Raw genomic sequence first — 17500 nt, 5'->3', positions numbered from 1 at the left:
GATGGATGGATGGATGATGGATGGATGATGGATGGATGGATGGATGATGGATGGATGGATGGATGGATAATGGATGGATGGATGGATGGATGGATGGAAAGATGGATGGATGGATGGATGGAAAGATGGATGGATGGAAAGATGGATGGATGGATGGATGGAAGGATGGATGGATGGATGTAAGGAAGGATGGATGGATGGATGGATGGATGGATGGATGGATGGAAGGATGGATGGATGGATGGATGGATGGATGGATGGATGGATGGATGGAAGGATGGATGGATGGATGGATGGATGGATGGATAGACACCTGAGTGAAACATCGCCTGCTCATCCAGAACGGTTTGATTCTTCAGATGTCTCTCTCACACACACACACACACACACACACACACACACACACACACACACACACACACAGCTCATGTGTTCAGCGGGTCATTTAGTCTGCCGGGAATCAAGAACAGAACTATTTCTTAATTGGCAGCGTGAAAAATACAAATCAATGCGTGAGAAACACAAGCAAGCAATTTGTGCCTCATATCGCGGTAACAGTTTCTAATTGTCCCCCTTTCTGCAAGAGCAGACGAGAGCGCCTTTATGATGCTAATGGCCTCGGCAAATTATCCGTCAAACGGGGAAACTCTGACTTCATCTCCAATCAGATCTCCCATTCCGCCCCGGATAAAAGCACCGCACATTCCCCTAAATATCAGCTCAGCGCTGGAGAAAAGAGGAAAACGCTCATTTTTTCACAGGACATCAATCAATGAAAATAATTCCTCAAACTTTCTTCTTTTTTTTCCCAGAGTCAGACTTTAAATGGCATTACATATGTAGCACAGCATAAAAAATTCATCTGCCGGAGCCTTGAAATGTCAGTGGTAATGATGGAAGCCTCACCTCCTTTGCTTTCTGCTTCAGACGGGCTTGTTCTGGATCTTCTTGCCGCGAGCGACTCTGGGAGAGAGAGAGAGAGAGAGAGAGAGAGAGAGAGAGAGAGAGAGAGAGAGAGAGAGAGAGAGAGAGAATGAACGACAGAAGAAACGATGGAGAGAGAGAGAGAGAGACGGGCAGGTGAGCGTGTCGGGATCTCAACTCATCTGCGCACTAAAATAGTTGCGGACAAACGAGGGCAGATCTGATGTGTCAAGGACAGTGTGTGTGTGTGTGTGTGTGTGTGTGTGTGTGTGTGTGTGTGTGTGTGTGTGTGTGTGTGTGTGTGTGTGTTCAGCGGTGACTGATTCTACGCCCGCAGGCTGTGCCCTCCAAACACTGCCGACACACACACATACACAACACCGCAGGCAACAACTAATCAAAAGACACAAGTTATAAATGCAGCTTCAGCTAACACTCATCAGTGTGTGTGTGTGTGTGTGAGAGAGAGAGAGAGAGAGAGAGAGAGAGAGAGAGAGAGTGTGTGTGTGTGTGTGTGTGTGTGTGTGTGTGTGTGTGTGTGTGTGTGTGTGTGTGTGAGAGAGAGAGAGAGAGAGAGTGAGTGTGTGTGTGTGTGTGTGTGTGTGTGTGTGTGTGTGTGTGTGTGTGTGTGTGTGTGTGTGTGAGAGAGAGAGAGAGAGAGAGAGAGAGAGAGAGAGAGTGTGTGTGTGTGTGTGTGTGAGAGAGAGAGAGAGTGAGTGAGTGAGTGAGTGAGTGAGTGAGTGAGTGAGTGAGTGAGTGAGTGAGTGAGTGAGTGAGTGAGTGAGTGAGTGAGTGAGTGAGTGTGTGTGTGTGTGTGTGTGTGTGTGTGTGTGTGTGTGTGTGTGTGTGTGTGTGTGTGTGTGTGTGTGTGTGTGTGTGTGTGTGTGTGTGTGTGTGTGTGTGAGAGAGAGAGAGAGAGAGAGAGAGTGTGTGTGTGAGTGTAACACACCCTTACACCGTGTCCTAACTACACGCGACGTGACGCAATAAATATATGCGCTGCGTGTTTCCGAGTGAAGCGTGGCACTATTATCTCACACGTGAGCATCTCATGATCCGGTGTTTTCAGTGTCTCGTTCACAGTAGATGAGTGTGTGTCGCTTTAACATGCATTTGGAAACGCAACATGAGCCAATCATCTTCACAAACTTGTAATGAGAAGCGTTTCTGAACACGCTTTAAGGAATCCCTGTGTTTTTCAGTCCAAATAAAATGACTTGTTTGATAGTTTAATGTCTGAAAATTAAGAAATTAAGAAAACCAATAAAATTATTATTAATATTATGTTATTTTTCTTAAATATTTTTTATTTTATAGTGAAATAAAATTGTTTTTTGTTTTAATTGAGTCTTTTTTATATTTTTATTTAGAAATAATAATAATAATATAATTTATTATTATTTTATAGCCATATTATTACATAATCACAAAATGTTGGCCAAATTGTGCAGTCCCACAAACAAGCACAGCAAACCTGGATTTTTTTAGCACATTTTTATCAATCATTTTAATAAATTTTTATCAGAAAGAACACATTTACAGTAAATTAGTTACGTTTTAAACGTTCAGAGAACATTCAGAAATAACGTCTTCAGATTAATGGGAATGTTAGCAAAATGTTCCAAAAACCAATGGAAAAATCCTATGAGAGAACCAGGGTGATGCAAACTTGTAAAAATACGTAAAATATGTGTGTGTTTGTTAGCGCGCATGTGTGTGTTAGTGTGTTAGTGTGTGTGTGTGTGTGAGAACGTGTGTGTGTGTGTGTGTGTGTGTGTAGAGTGTGAGTGTATATGTGTCTAAAAATGTGAGTTTGAGAGTGTGTGTGAATGTGTGTGTGAGTATGTGCATGTGAGTGTGTGTGTGTGGTCAGAGAGGGTAAATCTCTCTGCTGAAGCATTTAATCGTGGCCTTGTGTGATTTTACTCTCATTTTGTCTCTTAAAGAGCGCGAGAGAGGGGTGTGTGAGGTGTGTGTGTGTGTGTGTGTGTGTGTGTGTGTGTGTGTGTGTGTGTGTGTGTGTGTGTGTGTGTGTGTGTGTGTGTGTGTGTGTGTGTGTGATCCTGAGGGCTTTGTGTTTAGGTCTCCAGTCTTTTTTTAATTGCCCCATGAGGATGTCTCCTAACTCTCTCTCTCTCTCTCTCTCTCTCTCTCTCTCTCTCTCTCTCTCTGCAGGAGAGGGGCGGCACACACTCTGCCCTTCCTCGCTGCTAATTGGTTTTAAATATATCAGGCGGTTCACGTACTGGTCGCTATCTCGGCTGAGAGTAATGCGTTTGGCCCCTGGCCCTCGTGCTCGTCCCTGAAGACTTCAGTCATATTTGAAATGGACGATGAGATTTATTTTAGTAGGTTCATGTTTAAGGGGTCAAATCACGCTGAGCTTAAAGACGCACAGCGAGAACACAAGGACACACACGAATCAGAGCCGATTAGCGCTTCTGTTCCCACGGAAAAACATGAGTTATTCTATCAGTCAATATGCATTCACTGCCCAAACTTTACACTAAAGTCTCATTTGTTAACATCAGTTAATGCATGAACTAGAAATGAGCAATATATTTTTATAACATTTATTCATCTTTGTTTCTGTCTATAGAAAAACAATTCACAGTGCATTAACAGATACAACTTTTGATTTTAAATGACAATAAAGTATTGTTCACCCTAGAGTTCATGACTCAATTTTAAAGAACTCTTTATGCCAAAAAGGTTCTATAGAAGGAGAAATTTCTTAAATAATTGCATAACACTCTCATGTTTAATGGGTTATTTATTTACAATTTTCTAGTGATGAAGTGTGTTTATAAACTGTTTGATTCATTAACACTAAATCCATAAATTGACCCCATAATGGAACCGGTAAAAGGTTCTATATACACATTCCGGCCGGAACCCTTAAGGTTCTAAATGGAACCTTTTCTTCTAATAGTGTCACTAGTGTAATAAACTAATGTTAACGAATGGGACCTTCCTGATTCATTCAGTTTCCAGACTACAGTGGCAATGACACGTTTACGATGCAGAGCTGAAAACACACACCATGTTTCCCTGATCGCATTTTAAGCTTCAGCGGAGTTCAAACCGTGAGACTTCAGCTTGCATAACGTCCCGGAACAAAGTCACGGAGGTCGGCGTGGCCATTCACACTCACATCTGAGCTAAACTGTGTCGTTCTGGCTGGCCAGCGGAAATATAATCTCGCATAATAACGGCATTAGGCCGACGGGAGGCGAGGGGGTCTTTACGGCGGGTCATCGTCTCTGAGTGAATGAATTAATGATGGAAACGAGCCGAACTATTTCACTGCGTTGCCGCGGGCGACGGGAAAGGGGAACGCAATCGCATCTTTAATTGGAAACTCCGTCGTCGGGGGTTATCAGGATCACACACACACACACACTCTCAAATATAAACTTTCTTTAAACATCCTCAGACAAGTTGTGGGATGATGTCTGATCATGATGAGCTCTTTCAGTGCATATACTGAGCCTCGTTCATAAGTGTTTCTGTGTAAATAAAAACATCTGTGTGTAAATTGCCTAGTTTCATTATTGTAACTTGATATCTTAAAAATGGCAAAAATTAATGCAACAATGCAAAAAAGTTTTTATGAACGACTTACACAGATATTACAGTTCTGTAGTCATTTTTATTTCTGAGTTATTTTAGTACATCAAGTTCAACTAAATGAAAATGAGAAATGTTGCTTTGGAAACTAGATGAAATGAAATAAGTTTATGTTTTTTCATATTTTATTTTATTTCTTATTTTTTATTTCAAGTAACGGATTTTTTTTTATGGTTTTAATTTTATAAAGGTCTATTTACATCAAGATTTTCAAGCAATGAAAATCCCAGATAAATTTCCAACTTTTACTTATGACCCAAAACAGAAGAAACATTCTCACACCGGAACCGAAGTGAATCGCACTGCTTTCCTGCAGATCATTTACTGCAAAAACTCAGGCGTCTGATAATGGCAAATATACTTGATTTAATGCTAAATATCTGGAATGATACTCAAAAATCTTGTTGGTTGTTGTTTAATACAGAACTGACAATATGGTTTTCTTCCGATGTAATCACTTTAAAGCTAATAAGCGTGTGTGATCTCACTGGTTTATTAGTCCAGTTTGCAGCAAGGTGAATGATTCCTGCGCTTCTCCAGCTGAGATCCCGTCAATTTTGTTTACTTATTTTTTATTTCAAGTAATGGAAATGTTTTTATGGTTTTATTTTATGGTCCATTTACATCAAGAGTGACAAATCAATTAAAATGATTTTCCGACTTTTACTTATGACCCAAACAAAATATCTGGAATGATACTCACAAATCTTGTTGGTTGGTGTTTTATGAAAACCTAATATCTAATTATTTAATTCTAATATCCAAAACTTTGTTTTTCAGCCAAACCCTAAATATGATCTAACATATTTACTTGAAGAGTTTAAGTTAATATTTCAATAATTTATCGACACATTTGCATGTTCATGTCGGTTAACGGTCACATGACATGCAGGTAAAACACATTCCTTGTGTTTTATTTTAATTTGACATGTTTATGATTCAAATCATTACTAACTTTTCTAACTTTTCACCCCAGTTTGGGAAACCCTGATGTTTAAGATGAGAGACAAAGCACTGCGTTTCTGAAGTTCAATAATATCTGGAAGAAATCATATTGGTTGTTGTTTAATACAGAACTGACACAAGCGAGTGTGGTTTTCTCCCGATGTAATCACTGTAAAGCTAATAAGCGTGTGTGATCTGGTTTATTAGTCCGGTCTGCAGCTGAGAGAAGGATTCCTGCACTTCTCCATCATTAGCGTTCCCCGCGCGCGGATCTGAGAGATTACCTTCGCTGCTCGGAGGAGAATCTCTCGCTCTCGCTCATCTTTCCTCTGCTTCTCCATCCGCTCCAACTGCTCGAAAAACTTGAGCTGCGAACGCACATCAGACGACTGCTCGTACCCCTCGTCTTCCTGAACACACACACACACACACACAGAGAAAGAGCTCAGGAGGACTTCTAGTACTCGTAAACACATTTTAACTTATTAATGAGTGTTTATTATGACTCAATGCTGATGAAAACCTTCTTCTTAAGCAGGTGAGACGGAAGTTTATGGGGTTAACGCAAAAAACATGTTTACTTCAGAATGCGACCTCGATTGTTTCGTGCACTTCCTGCTTCTTTTCATTTTCTGACGAGCTCGTCTCTCCTCTCATCCCTGGCTCCGTCTCTCCTGTCCTTTGTTGGCTATGAAGTCAGGACGATCTTGTTTTTTGCTGATGTCAACACACGGCTCATTTATAAACCAGCGGCAGACGCAAACAAAAAGCCACAACACACACCAAACAGAAAAACAAGAAAACAAAACGTGCGTCCGTGACAGCGCTCCTCTCCGCTGAACTACTCGCCATGTACACAAATAAACAGCGTTTAAAGCGCTCCACCTGCTCTTCCTCCTTTGTGGGTTTGTTTTGTTCGTCTAGGGCTCCCGCTAACGCGCCGCGCTCGAGTCGGACTGTGGCTGTGGGTTTGAATATTGAATTGTTTACCTGGATGCTTCTGTGTCTTTGTCATTTATGTGCCCAAAAGTTTCCACTTTAACAGCAGTATTTCAGCAGCACTTTACAATACGAGTGTGTGTGTGTGTGTGTGTGTGTGTGTGTGTGTGTGTGTGTGTGTGTGTGTGTGTGTGTGTGTGTGTGTGTGTGTGTGTGTGTGTGTGTGTGTGTGTGTGTGTGTGTGTGTGTGTGTGTGTGTGTGTGTGTGTGTGACAATACTGTCAATAATTATTCATTCTCGTGTCGTTCAGAACACCTTCGGAACACAAATGAAGATCGTTTTATTTATAATGGAGAGCTTTCTGTCCCTCCACTAACAGCTACGCAACTACCACTTTGACGCTTCAAAAATTTCATAAAGAGATCGTAAAACGAATCCATATGAATATGAATTGAGCTGTTTAGTCAAAATTTTCTGAAGAGACTCGATCGCTTTATATGATGAACAGATTGAATTTAGGCTTCACCTCACCGTCACATCCCTAATACTGGCAAAGAGCTCTGTATGGTTGTTAGCGCATTGCTAGTGTATTCAAGGTGGTTGCTAAGGCGTTGCTAGGGCATCACTAGGGAGCTGTGTTCCAGTGGTTGTTAGGGCATTGCTGGGTGGTTTCTACAGTGTTCAAGATGGTTTATATGGCATTCTGTGTGGTTGCTTAGGTGTTGCTATGTGGTTGCTAGTGTATTCAAGGTGGTTGATAGGGTGTTGCTAAGGCATCACTAGGGAGCTGCTAGAGTTTTTCAGTGGTTGTTAGGGCATTGCTGGGTGGTTTCTACAGTGTTCAAGATGGTTTATATGGCATTCTGTGTGGTTGCTTAGGTGTTGCTATGTGGTTGCTAGTGTATTCAAGGTGGTTGATAGGGTGTTGCTAAGGCATCACTAGGGAGCTGCTAAAGTGTTCCAGTGGTTGTTAGGGCATTGCTATGGGGTTTCTACAGTGTTCAAGATAGTTTATATGGCATTATGTGTGGTTGCTTAGGTGTTACCATGTGGTGGTCACTAGTGTATTCAAGGTGGTTGCTAGGGAGTTGCTAAGGCATCACCAGGGAGCTGCTAGTGTGTTCCAGTGGTTGTTAGGGGATTGCTATGTGGTTTCTACAGTGTTTAAGATGCTTTATTGGGCATTCTGGGTGTTTGCTGGGGTGTTGCTATGTGGTTGCTAGTGTATTCAATGTGGTTGATAGGGCGTTGCTAAGGCATCACTAGGGAGCTGATAGTGTGTTCCAGTGGTTGTAAGGGCATTGCATTCACAAGCAACCAGACAAATAAATACCCAATGCATGACTAATGTTGTGTTTCTAAATAAATCATTGTTTCTCTCCAGATATTTTAAGTGTTGAAAGGCAAATTATTTTCCTGTAAATGTTTGAATTAGTTTTTGCTGTGAGCAGATGAATGAAACAATGTGTGTTTGTGACACTAAAATAATGTTTGTGTCATTTGTAGGAAAACTATTTACAGCAACAGAATACATATATAAATAAAAGCCTCTCTTGCACACTGATCCCGTCTCGTACCTTACACGAGTCCATTCTGTTCTGGGCGATGGAGGACACTTTCTCCAGCACTGTTCGTAATCTGGACTGGGTGGCGTGAGAAATGAAGCTCACAGCCTCCAGCGGGACGTCCGTCACTCCAAACTTCTTTGCTGAAACAAGAAAAATGCAGAAAATATCAATAATCAAACAAAACACATCACCGCACAGATGTTTCCAGTCCAACGAGAGAAAATTACATCTGTCCTATCTTATAAATCCTCCACAATAAAAAGCTCCAATGTGTGTTGAGAAAATAAAGGTTTGTTATGGTGAACTGACACGACCTGCGTTTAAAACACAAATATGCTGAGGTAGTTTTGCAGCTTCTGTGACTCATTTGCAAACCTGATTTCCTGCAATTTCAGAAAAAATAGTTTGGATGAGCCTCTGTGGTTTGGAAGGTCAACTAACCTGATCCAACCACCCAGAAGACTTAAACAAGCACCAGTTGTTTCTCCTAAAACTTCTTATACAGACACAATATATGCTCTTGAACAATGTTTGATGTCTTATGTTTGATATGCCACATATTCTTGAATAATGTTGATATTTTAACCTGTGCTGTATGTATTTGTATTTATTTGTACACGGGGACTGCAGATGTAAATTAGCCTAAGGCTAACTCTGGTGTAATGCATCAAATGTTTACATTTATGTTTTTAATTGCACATGGTCCCTTTTAAATCAAAATCAAAGTCAAAATCAAAGTCAATAATTGTCTTACACTAAATATATAGAGCTGTAAAATAGCAGCACAGATCATTTGATATTGGAGGAATCTATTGAGATCTTATTGGGATATTGGCAAATCTGAGCAGTCTGTGACATTTTTGAGAAAAATAAGAAATTACGAGTGTCGTTTTATCATGAGGAGCATCTGAGAAACAAGAGCAAATGTCTCGATTTCATCTGACTGCTACTGAGGAGAAACATTTGAGATCGACTTCCTATGAAAAAGAGATAATGGGAAAAGAAAAACGGCTCTTTCACGTGAGTTTACCACTTTTACTTTAAAGGATAATTAGCGCTGGAGTTTTAAAAGAACGCTGCAAACCTTCACAGCGCTTCTATCTACAACATCCCCGTCTTTAATTTGCTATTAACATAAGTTCTACTTCCACTATTATTTTAAGAAAATCACACCAATTATTTAAATCGGCCGCTAAACGTGCCGAGAGTGTCCTTAATGACTCCGAACGAGATCTTACAAGGGAACAAGTAAAAAAGAAATCTTAGGAATGTCAAAACATGAGGAGTTTCTTAAGGCTACGGCTCTTTAAAAAAAAAAAACACTTCGATGATTTAGATGAACTGAGGAATTTCTATTCAGTCCGGGGGGAGACAATAACAAGCTAGTTTTGCAGAGGATAAAATCTTTGGCAAATCTCTGAATGCAGGTTTACCCGTGTTTTAAAATTAGACTTTAGAAGCGCCAACTTTTCCTCCTCGTCACTTATAAACAATCTATCAGAAGAGACAGGCTTCAGTCAGTGCAATTACTCTGATCTGATGCGGGTTACATGAGACACCTGGAACCAGAGATCTGCACAGACAGAGCTGCAGTCTTCATCTGGTCCTCTCAAGGTGATATGCATGAACTATATTTACACTGATGCATTTGGCAGATGCTTTTATTCAAAGCGACTTGCATTGCATTCAAGGTATGAATTGTTGTATTAGTTCATGCATTCCCGGGCAATCGAACCCATGACCTTGGTGTTGCAAGCATCATGCTCTACTGATTGAGCAGGAATGCACACACAAAGCATGCATTTCATGTTGAGTAAAGGTAAAAGACATGATAACTGCTTAGGAAAGATCTTTGTGTACGAGGGTGAATCGGGTGTTTGTGTGCATTGAGTTGTGTGTGCATTTCTCTCAGATTGAGCCGAGCTGGCAGGATTTGTGCCTCCCTTGGTTTGCTGTCACCTAAGAGTTCTCCAGCAGCCCATCATCGACACCGCACCGGCCCGGCCCGGCCCAGCAGGGGGCGCCTCGTCCTCCTACACACACTCCTGCACCTTTGAGAAGAATTACACGCTTCTCCCAGCGACAGCTCGATGCCAACGCTAACGCGCGGTAAAACAGAAACCCTAGGGCTTCTGACGCTAAGCTGAGAGATCTAATGTGTAGCGAACACGAGGGTGAGAGAACAAGTGCTAGTTTAAACTAGTTTGTGAGGAAAGAACTTTCTACGTCCTTCATAAGATTCTAGTCTGAAAATGGTGCATTTTGTGAGAGAAATCGTTCTTCGTTTAGCAGTAAATTAGCTTGACTCATCTGAGATGCCGTAGTATTTGTAAACTATACAAAGCAAATCACACACGGAGAATCACGAGTGAACGAGGCCGTTTTAAATTACGTGTCTGGGAGCAATTCACCTGAACGCACGATATAAGAATGAAAAAAAGTTAATTTGATCAATACAGTAAAAATTGTGAAATATTAAAAAAAAATTCTATTGTAATATATAGTAAAGTGTAATTTATTCCTGTGATCAAAACAGCATCATTACTCCAGTCTTCAGTGTCACATGATCCTTCAGAAATCAGTATAATATGATGATTTGATCCTAGAGAAACATTTATGATTATTATCACTGTTAAAAACAGTTGTGCTGATTCATATTTCTGTCCTCTGATAAGAAAGATTTTTAGCATTATATAAATGTCTTTACTGTCACTTTTGACCAATTTAATGCATTCTTGATGACTAAAAGTATTACTTTCTTTCTTAAAAAAACTCAAAACGTTTGAATGGTAGTGTATATTCCAGCTTTTGTTGAGGAATGTTCCGGGTTAAATAAACATGTTGACAGATATGCGGATACGATGCAAATCTAGGCAGACAAACATTCAGCTTTCATCACAAGTGGCTTTTGCAACGCTGCTCTTTTTCTTATTTACACACACAAACACAGAAGGATGAGTCGCACATTTTTCCGTGGTAATCGAACCACTTTTCCATGTTATGACCTCTTTAACCAGTGAGAACGGTTCCAGATCCAGTTGAAAAGATGCAAAACCACAAATGTAAAAACTAGTGCAGGGCAACAATTAATCGCATCCAAAATAAAAGTGTGTGTTTACCGGCACATAATATATGTGTGTGTGTACTGTGTATAATTATTTTGTATATATAAATACTTTATACTTTTAAAATATTTTAAGAAATATTTGCATGTATATATTTATATTTTGATATTTATATTTTTCTTAAATATACAGGTGAAACTCGAAAATAATTTTTTGAATATGGTGCAAAAGTTCATATATTTCAGTAATTCAACTTAAAAGGTGAAACTAATATATTATATAGACTCATTACATGCAAAGTGAGATATTTCAAGCCTTTATTTGTCATAATTTTGATGATTATGGTTTACAGCTTATGAAAACCCCAAATTCAAAATTAGAATATTGTGAAAAGGTTTTCATAAGCTGTAAGCCATAATCATCACAATTATAACAAATAAAGGCTTGAAATATCTCACTTTGCATGTAATGAGTCTATATAATATATTAGTTTCATCTTTTAAGTTGAATTACTGAAATATATGAACTTTTGCACCATATTCTAATTTTTCCAGTTTTACCTGTACATGCACGTGTGTGTATTTATATGTACAAAATAATTATACACAGCACACACACATATATTACGTAAACACAAACTTTTATTTTTGGATGCGATTAATTGTTGCCCAGCATTAGTAAAAACGTGTTTCTACTGGGGACAACAATAAAAATTCAGATTTAGCAAGAGTTTGGTGGAACAATAAGGACACACACTCCTGGTGGCCCAAAGCGACCGTGGACTGGCCTACATTTACAAGAACAGAAAACGTTTACAAGCTCCAGGCTTTTTAACTCCATATCATCCCGGAACAATGAGACGGGTTTGTGTGTCCTAGTGAGACTCTTCTAAACATATATCTAGCAGTGTGAACATCTGATGCATTAAAGCTGCACTGTGTAGGAGTTTCTCCCATCTAGCGGTGAAATTGTATTTTGCATTTAAACGAATAGTGCTCTCTAGCGCCTCGCTTTTACAAATGCGTGTTGCAACTACGGTAGCCGTTATATAGCAAGAAGCGATGACAACATGTCTTCCAATCGAGTTTTCTTTCGGGTGATGAGGTTCGTTATTTCAAACTAACTGCATCTTGACACACAACGAACAAACGAATGTTACAGTGAATCACAGACTGTAAAAAGCTTCTCCTGTGGCTCTGCATAAGTACCGTATATACCCGAATATAAGATGACCCTGAATATAAGATTTGTAGAAAAAATCTGGTTTTCAACAGAAAATATATTTTTTTAAATCTCTCTCTCTCTCTCTCTCTCTCTCTCTCTCTCTCTCTCTCGCTCGCTCGCTCTGCGTCTCGCGCGGCAGCAGCATTTTAATTCAGTTAAACACAGATATTATGTTGCTTCTCTAATTTTACATGCAAGTATAGCCGAAATCACAGCACAGATGTTGTTTTTATCTTATGTGTATTTGATTTCATCAGACGACGGCTCATTTATCAGGATTTATTTGCAGATTAACATCTTGGAAGGGAAAGCTGGTTTTGTCTCAATGGGTCGCGTTTCAGTCGCTATTTCATATTAATTCCGTTGTTCTTTCTCCCTTTCCCCCGTGATTTTGTCTATATCGCGAATATAAGACGACCCCCCATTTTCAGCCTCTTTTTAGGACAAAAACCTTGTCTTATATTCGGGTATATACGGTATTATCTACATTATGAAGTGCCGTGCCGTGCCGGGACAGTGAAGCGCCTCTGATCTCTGTGTCCGTCTCGGCTGGTTTCAGTCACGTGGCGCTGGCTCCGAACGAAAGCGCGAAAATACTTTTTGTCCCTCTCTGCTATTATAGTTTTTCAAAATGGTGGAACGACATGGACGCCTCCGTGGACTTACCCGTCCCATGTAAATAAAGATGAGAAATTCGTCGCTTACGAGGATAACTCAGATCATTGGCAGAGGTAATTTTACACCAGAGGACATATTTATGAATAAAGACATTGATTTTAGCTAATAAAAATATTAAACTACACAGTGTGCCTTTAACGTTGTGTTGAGAGTGGAGATACTGTACCCGTCTCCAGTATACGCCGGTGTAGCAGACCCGTCGGCAGGAACGCCTCGTCTTTACAGGAGCGGATCTGCGTTCCCACAAGCTCAGAGTTGGTCGCTAGAATACGAGCGCTCTCTTCGTTGAGGTTCACGCCGGCCATAGACGCCACATCGTTGATGTCATCGTCGTCTCTGAAATAACAAAACAAAATCAGTGCGATCTCACAGCACAATACCTTATTTACATACAGTACTGAAGATTCAGATTCAGTGTTTTATTTAGTGCCATGTCAGTATTCAAAAATTCAATTACAAAAATACAAATATCATATAAATAAAAAAAAATAAAAAAAAATAGCAAGTCATATTATACATGATTATTTTAATTAACATTAAAACCCAAAACCTTTTCAGGCATAATCTTACTAAATAAGTCCAGTACTGAAGACTATAATCAACATATACATGCATATTCAAAGCACTTGATATTCGACAATCAGCCACTGATGTTTACTCGCACGGATAAACTACTTTAACTACTTAAAAAGTATTTTTGTATGTATTATTCTGATTTGTGTTGTTCATGCAGGATAAAATTAACCAATCAAAACACTGGTTAGTAGTGGTGGGAAACTTAAAAGTAATAGTGGTCAGTTACAGAACCTAAAATTGGTTGATGATAGGGCCTAAAATGTTGACGTTGAATAAACTATTATTATTATATTATTTAAATATATATATTTTTTTTAGATATTAACATAAAAAAAGACAAAAAATATATATATTTGTCGACTATCCGTGTGCATCACGAGTATCACGAACAAAAATGGGAATGTGGATGTGACTAAATACAAATTAAATAAATAAAGAAGTAAATAAATAAATTAAGTTAAAAAGAAGTAAATAAATAAATGCTCATTTATATTTTTTGTCAGCTACCCATATTTGTATCACATGTATTATGGAGAATGAGCATAAAATAAAATCAATAGAATAAAATAATAAATAAATAAAATAATGAATGTGAAACAAATACTGTTCAAAATTATTAAATAAAGTTCTCAGACATGTTATTTGTCGACTGTCTGTGTACATCACATGTATTATGAACAGAATGGGAATGTGCAGTAAATAATTAAGTAAATATATGCCACATTGTGACATGATGGATGGATGGAGGGATGGATGGATGGAGGGATGGATGGATGGAGGGATGGATGGATGGAGGGATGGATGGATGGATGGATGGAGGGAGGGATGGATGGATGGATGGATGGATGGATGGATGGATGGATGGATGGAGGGATGGATGGAGGGATGGATGGATGGATGGATGGATGGATGGAGGGAGGGATGGATGGATGGATGGATGGATGGATGGATGGAGGGATGGATGGAGGGATGGAGGGATGGATGGATGGATGGATGGAGGGAGGGAGGGATGGATGGATGGAGGGATGGATGGATGGAGGGAGGGATAGATAGAGGGATGGATGGATGGATGGATGGATGGAGGGATGGATGGATGGAGGGATGGATGGAGGGATGGATGGATGGATGGATGGATGGATGGATGGATGGATGGATGGATGGATGGATGGATGGATGGATGGATGGATGGATGGATGGATGGAGGGATGGATGGATGGGGGGAGGGAAGGATGGATGGATGGATGGATGGATGGATGGATGGATGGATGGATGGATGGATGGATGGATGGAGGGAGGGATGGATGGATGGATGGATGGATGGATGGATAAAATTACTTAAGGTAAAACTGAAATAAAAATAAAGCACAGAACAAAAAAACACATACCAAAATTACAAACTAAGATGAAAACTGAAAATTTGAAATTAAAGCTAACTCTAAACATGAATAGATATTATAATAGAACTAATATTCCACCGTAATGTTGACGTTATTAGGCAATCGTGACACATTCCATCAGTGCGACTGGCAGCTTATTCACCCAATCATTACTCTCCCTTTCCCCCGTTGCCTTGGTAACAGTGTCCTAATTACGGCACATTAGCAGTGGAGTTTCCTGCGCCCGAGGCACTGCTGAAAACTTCATGGCTCCGGCCACAGAGGTCAAAGTTCACTCAGCTCCACTCTGATTTACGTCCGCGCCTGTACCTCTGTTTCTGACACTGACCCCCTGGCATCTTCACCCGCGTCCACGCCACCCCCGGTGCCCGAGTGAGTGTGTGTGTGTGAGTGTGTGTGCGCTCCGGCTGGGCAGGGTGTATATGAGTCCTGACACCACGGCAGGAGCTGACAGAGGCCATTAGCACTGCGCTGAGCTAGCACGTTAGCCTAGCTGCCGCCACACGCCAGAGACATGAATGAGAGGAGTTTTCAAGTCATGTGAATTATTATCTTTCTTCCGCCATAAATTATCTGTCCCATTCGGCTTCCCTTTACGAAAAAAAGTTACAATATTTCCCGCCAAAACAGTGTCCAGTGTCAAATAAATATATGCATTGCCATTTTCTTCTTAAAAAATGTCCAAAAAACTATTGAATAATTAGTTTTAAGCCTTTAACAAAACCAAAAAGCTAATTAAAATATTCTTTTGAAGCAAAAAAGTATTTGAAATGTAATAATCTTCAAGACAAAGAGTATTTGAAAGTCATTGAATGAACAATCTGCTCATCCCATGATGCATTGGGAACGACATAATACAAAAAACAATATATATATATATATATATATATATATATATATATATATATATATATAGGCCTATATATAATATATATATATATAAACACTATAAACAATCGGCAACGGCAACTAATTGAAATAAATACATTTAAATTAAAGTACTATAAATTGAATACTAAACTAAACAAACAAAATAATTAAAGCTAGATATTTAGATCTTTAAAATGAAATAAATTTAAATATAATATGAAATATAGATATTAATATTATTTAAAAAATAATAATAAAAATTACAAAAGCATGTAACAAAATAAAAAAAAACTGAAATTATAAAAACATAAACAAAAGCTAATTCAAAATATTAATAAATACTATAATAATAGTATATAAATAATACTTTGATTCACAAAATTAGTATTTTTTCGAATTTGGACTCTGCAGTAGTAACTAAACTAAACAAAACTATATTTATACTACATATACAATATTTTATTATATTTTTTATTTTATTTCGTTCTTCTTTATACTCTTTTCAACCATATCTGCTTAAAAAAGATTCTCCTACTCACTAAAGCAATCCATTTGATAAGAAATCTGTACATACTGTATGTATACACACTATATGTTACGTATGTATAATGATATTATTCTTATTTATTTCTCATATATATTGAAAAGCTGTGGAACTTCTTTGCACTATATACTGTATGTTTGTTTTCTCTTTCTTCTTATGTCTCATTTTATTTTCTCTAAATAAAAAAATATAACTAAACTAAACTAAACTAAACCCAAAGACCTGGTGTTACCCGACGGGTGGTTGGGTTTGATCAGGGTGCGAGAGCCAATCACAAACATCACGGTCACGAAACACGCCGTCGGGCACAGGGCCGTCAGTAACAAGCAAACCTGACAGCTTAATTAGCTACACTGCTAAAGATTTATTGGTTTATCAATCAGAGCCTGCGGCGGACGCCCGGAGCAGAGAGAGAGAGAGACGTAACTGTGAACTCTATGACCTGTCACACACACACACACACACACACACACACACACACAACAGCTCTGTTACAAACCCTAGCGAGCTGCCTCATTGTTCACAGTCTATATAGGGAGCATCTCACCCTGAAATGAAACGCCCTACACAGGTAGCAGCTCATAGTGCTGATCACGAGATGAACATGATTTAGATCAAGTATCATTTGAGCCACAATGTCTCTCTCTCATAAGCATAGTTTCAGCCAAATAATATACAGGTGAAACTGGAAAAATGAGAATATGGTGCAAAAGTTCATTTATTTCAGTAATTCAACTTAAAAGGTGAAACTAATATATTATATAGACTCATTACATGCAAAGTGAGATATTTCAAGTCTTTATTTGTTATAATTTTGATGATTATGGCTTACAGCTTATGAACACTCCAAATTCAAAATATTGTGAAAAGGTTTTCATAAGCTGTAAGCCATAATCATCAAAATTATAACAAATAAAGCCTTGAAATATCTCACTTTGCATGTAATGAGTCTATATAATATATTAGTTTAAAAAAATGTTATTTAAACTTTTCGAGTTGCACCTGTAGTTCTTACTGTAAATCCATAATGAGTGTATATCAAGTACTTTAAAACATAACTGAAGCTTGTTTTGCAATGAGCACACATTAAATAAAAGTGGAAAAGTAACATCCGGTAAACTAGTAGAGACTACTAAGTT

At 38.8% G+C, this 17500-nt stretch overlaps 1 protein-coding gene across 3 annotated transcripts in view; it reads right to left on the bottom strand.

Moving 5' to 3' along the window:
- The window catches only part of LOC307002874 (transcription initiation factor TFIID subunit 4), a 108731-nt gene that overhangs the window by 57292 nt on the left and 33939 nt on the right, over positions 1-17500 (bottom strand). For all 3 annotated transcript variants that reach the window (XM_079620817.1, XM_079620816.1, XM_079620818.1), the window contains 4 exons: positions 13141-13310; positions 8017-8147; positions 5784-5909; positions 907-963 (listed from right to left, as the gene is read on the bottom strand). In XM_079620817.1, coding sequence (XP_079476943.1) covers positions 907-963; positions 5784-5909; positions 8017-8147; positions 13141-13310 — 484 coding nt within the window. The remainder of the gene's footprint in view (positions 1-906; positions 964-5783; positions 5910-8016; positions 8148-13140; positions 13311-17500) is intronic.

The sequence above is a fragment of the Phoxinus phoxinus genome, assembly GCF_949152265.1.
Source record: "Phoxinus phoxinus genome assembly, chromosome: 8".
NCBI classification, from domain to species: domain Eukaryota; kingdom Metazoa; phylum Chordata; class Actinopteri; order Cypriniformes; family Leuciscidae; genus Phoxinus; species Phoxinus phoxinus.
The sequence above is the reverse complement of the archived record's forward strand: the minus strand, read 5'-3'. Positions and strand labels throughout refer to the sequence as shown.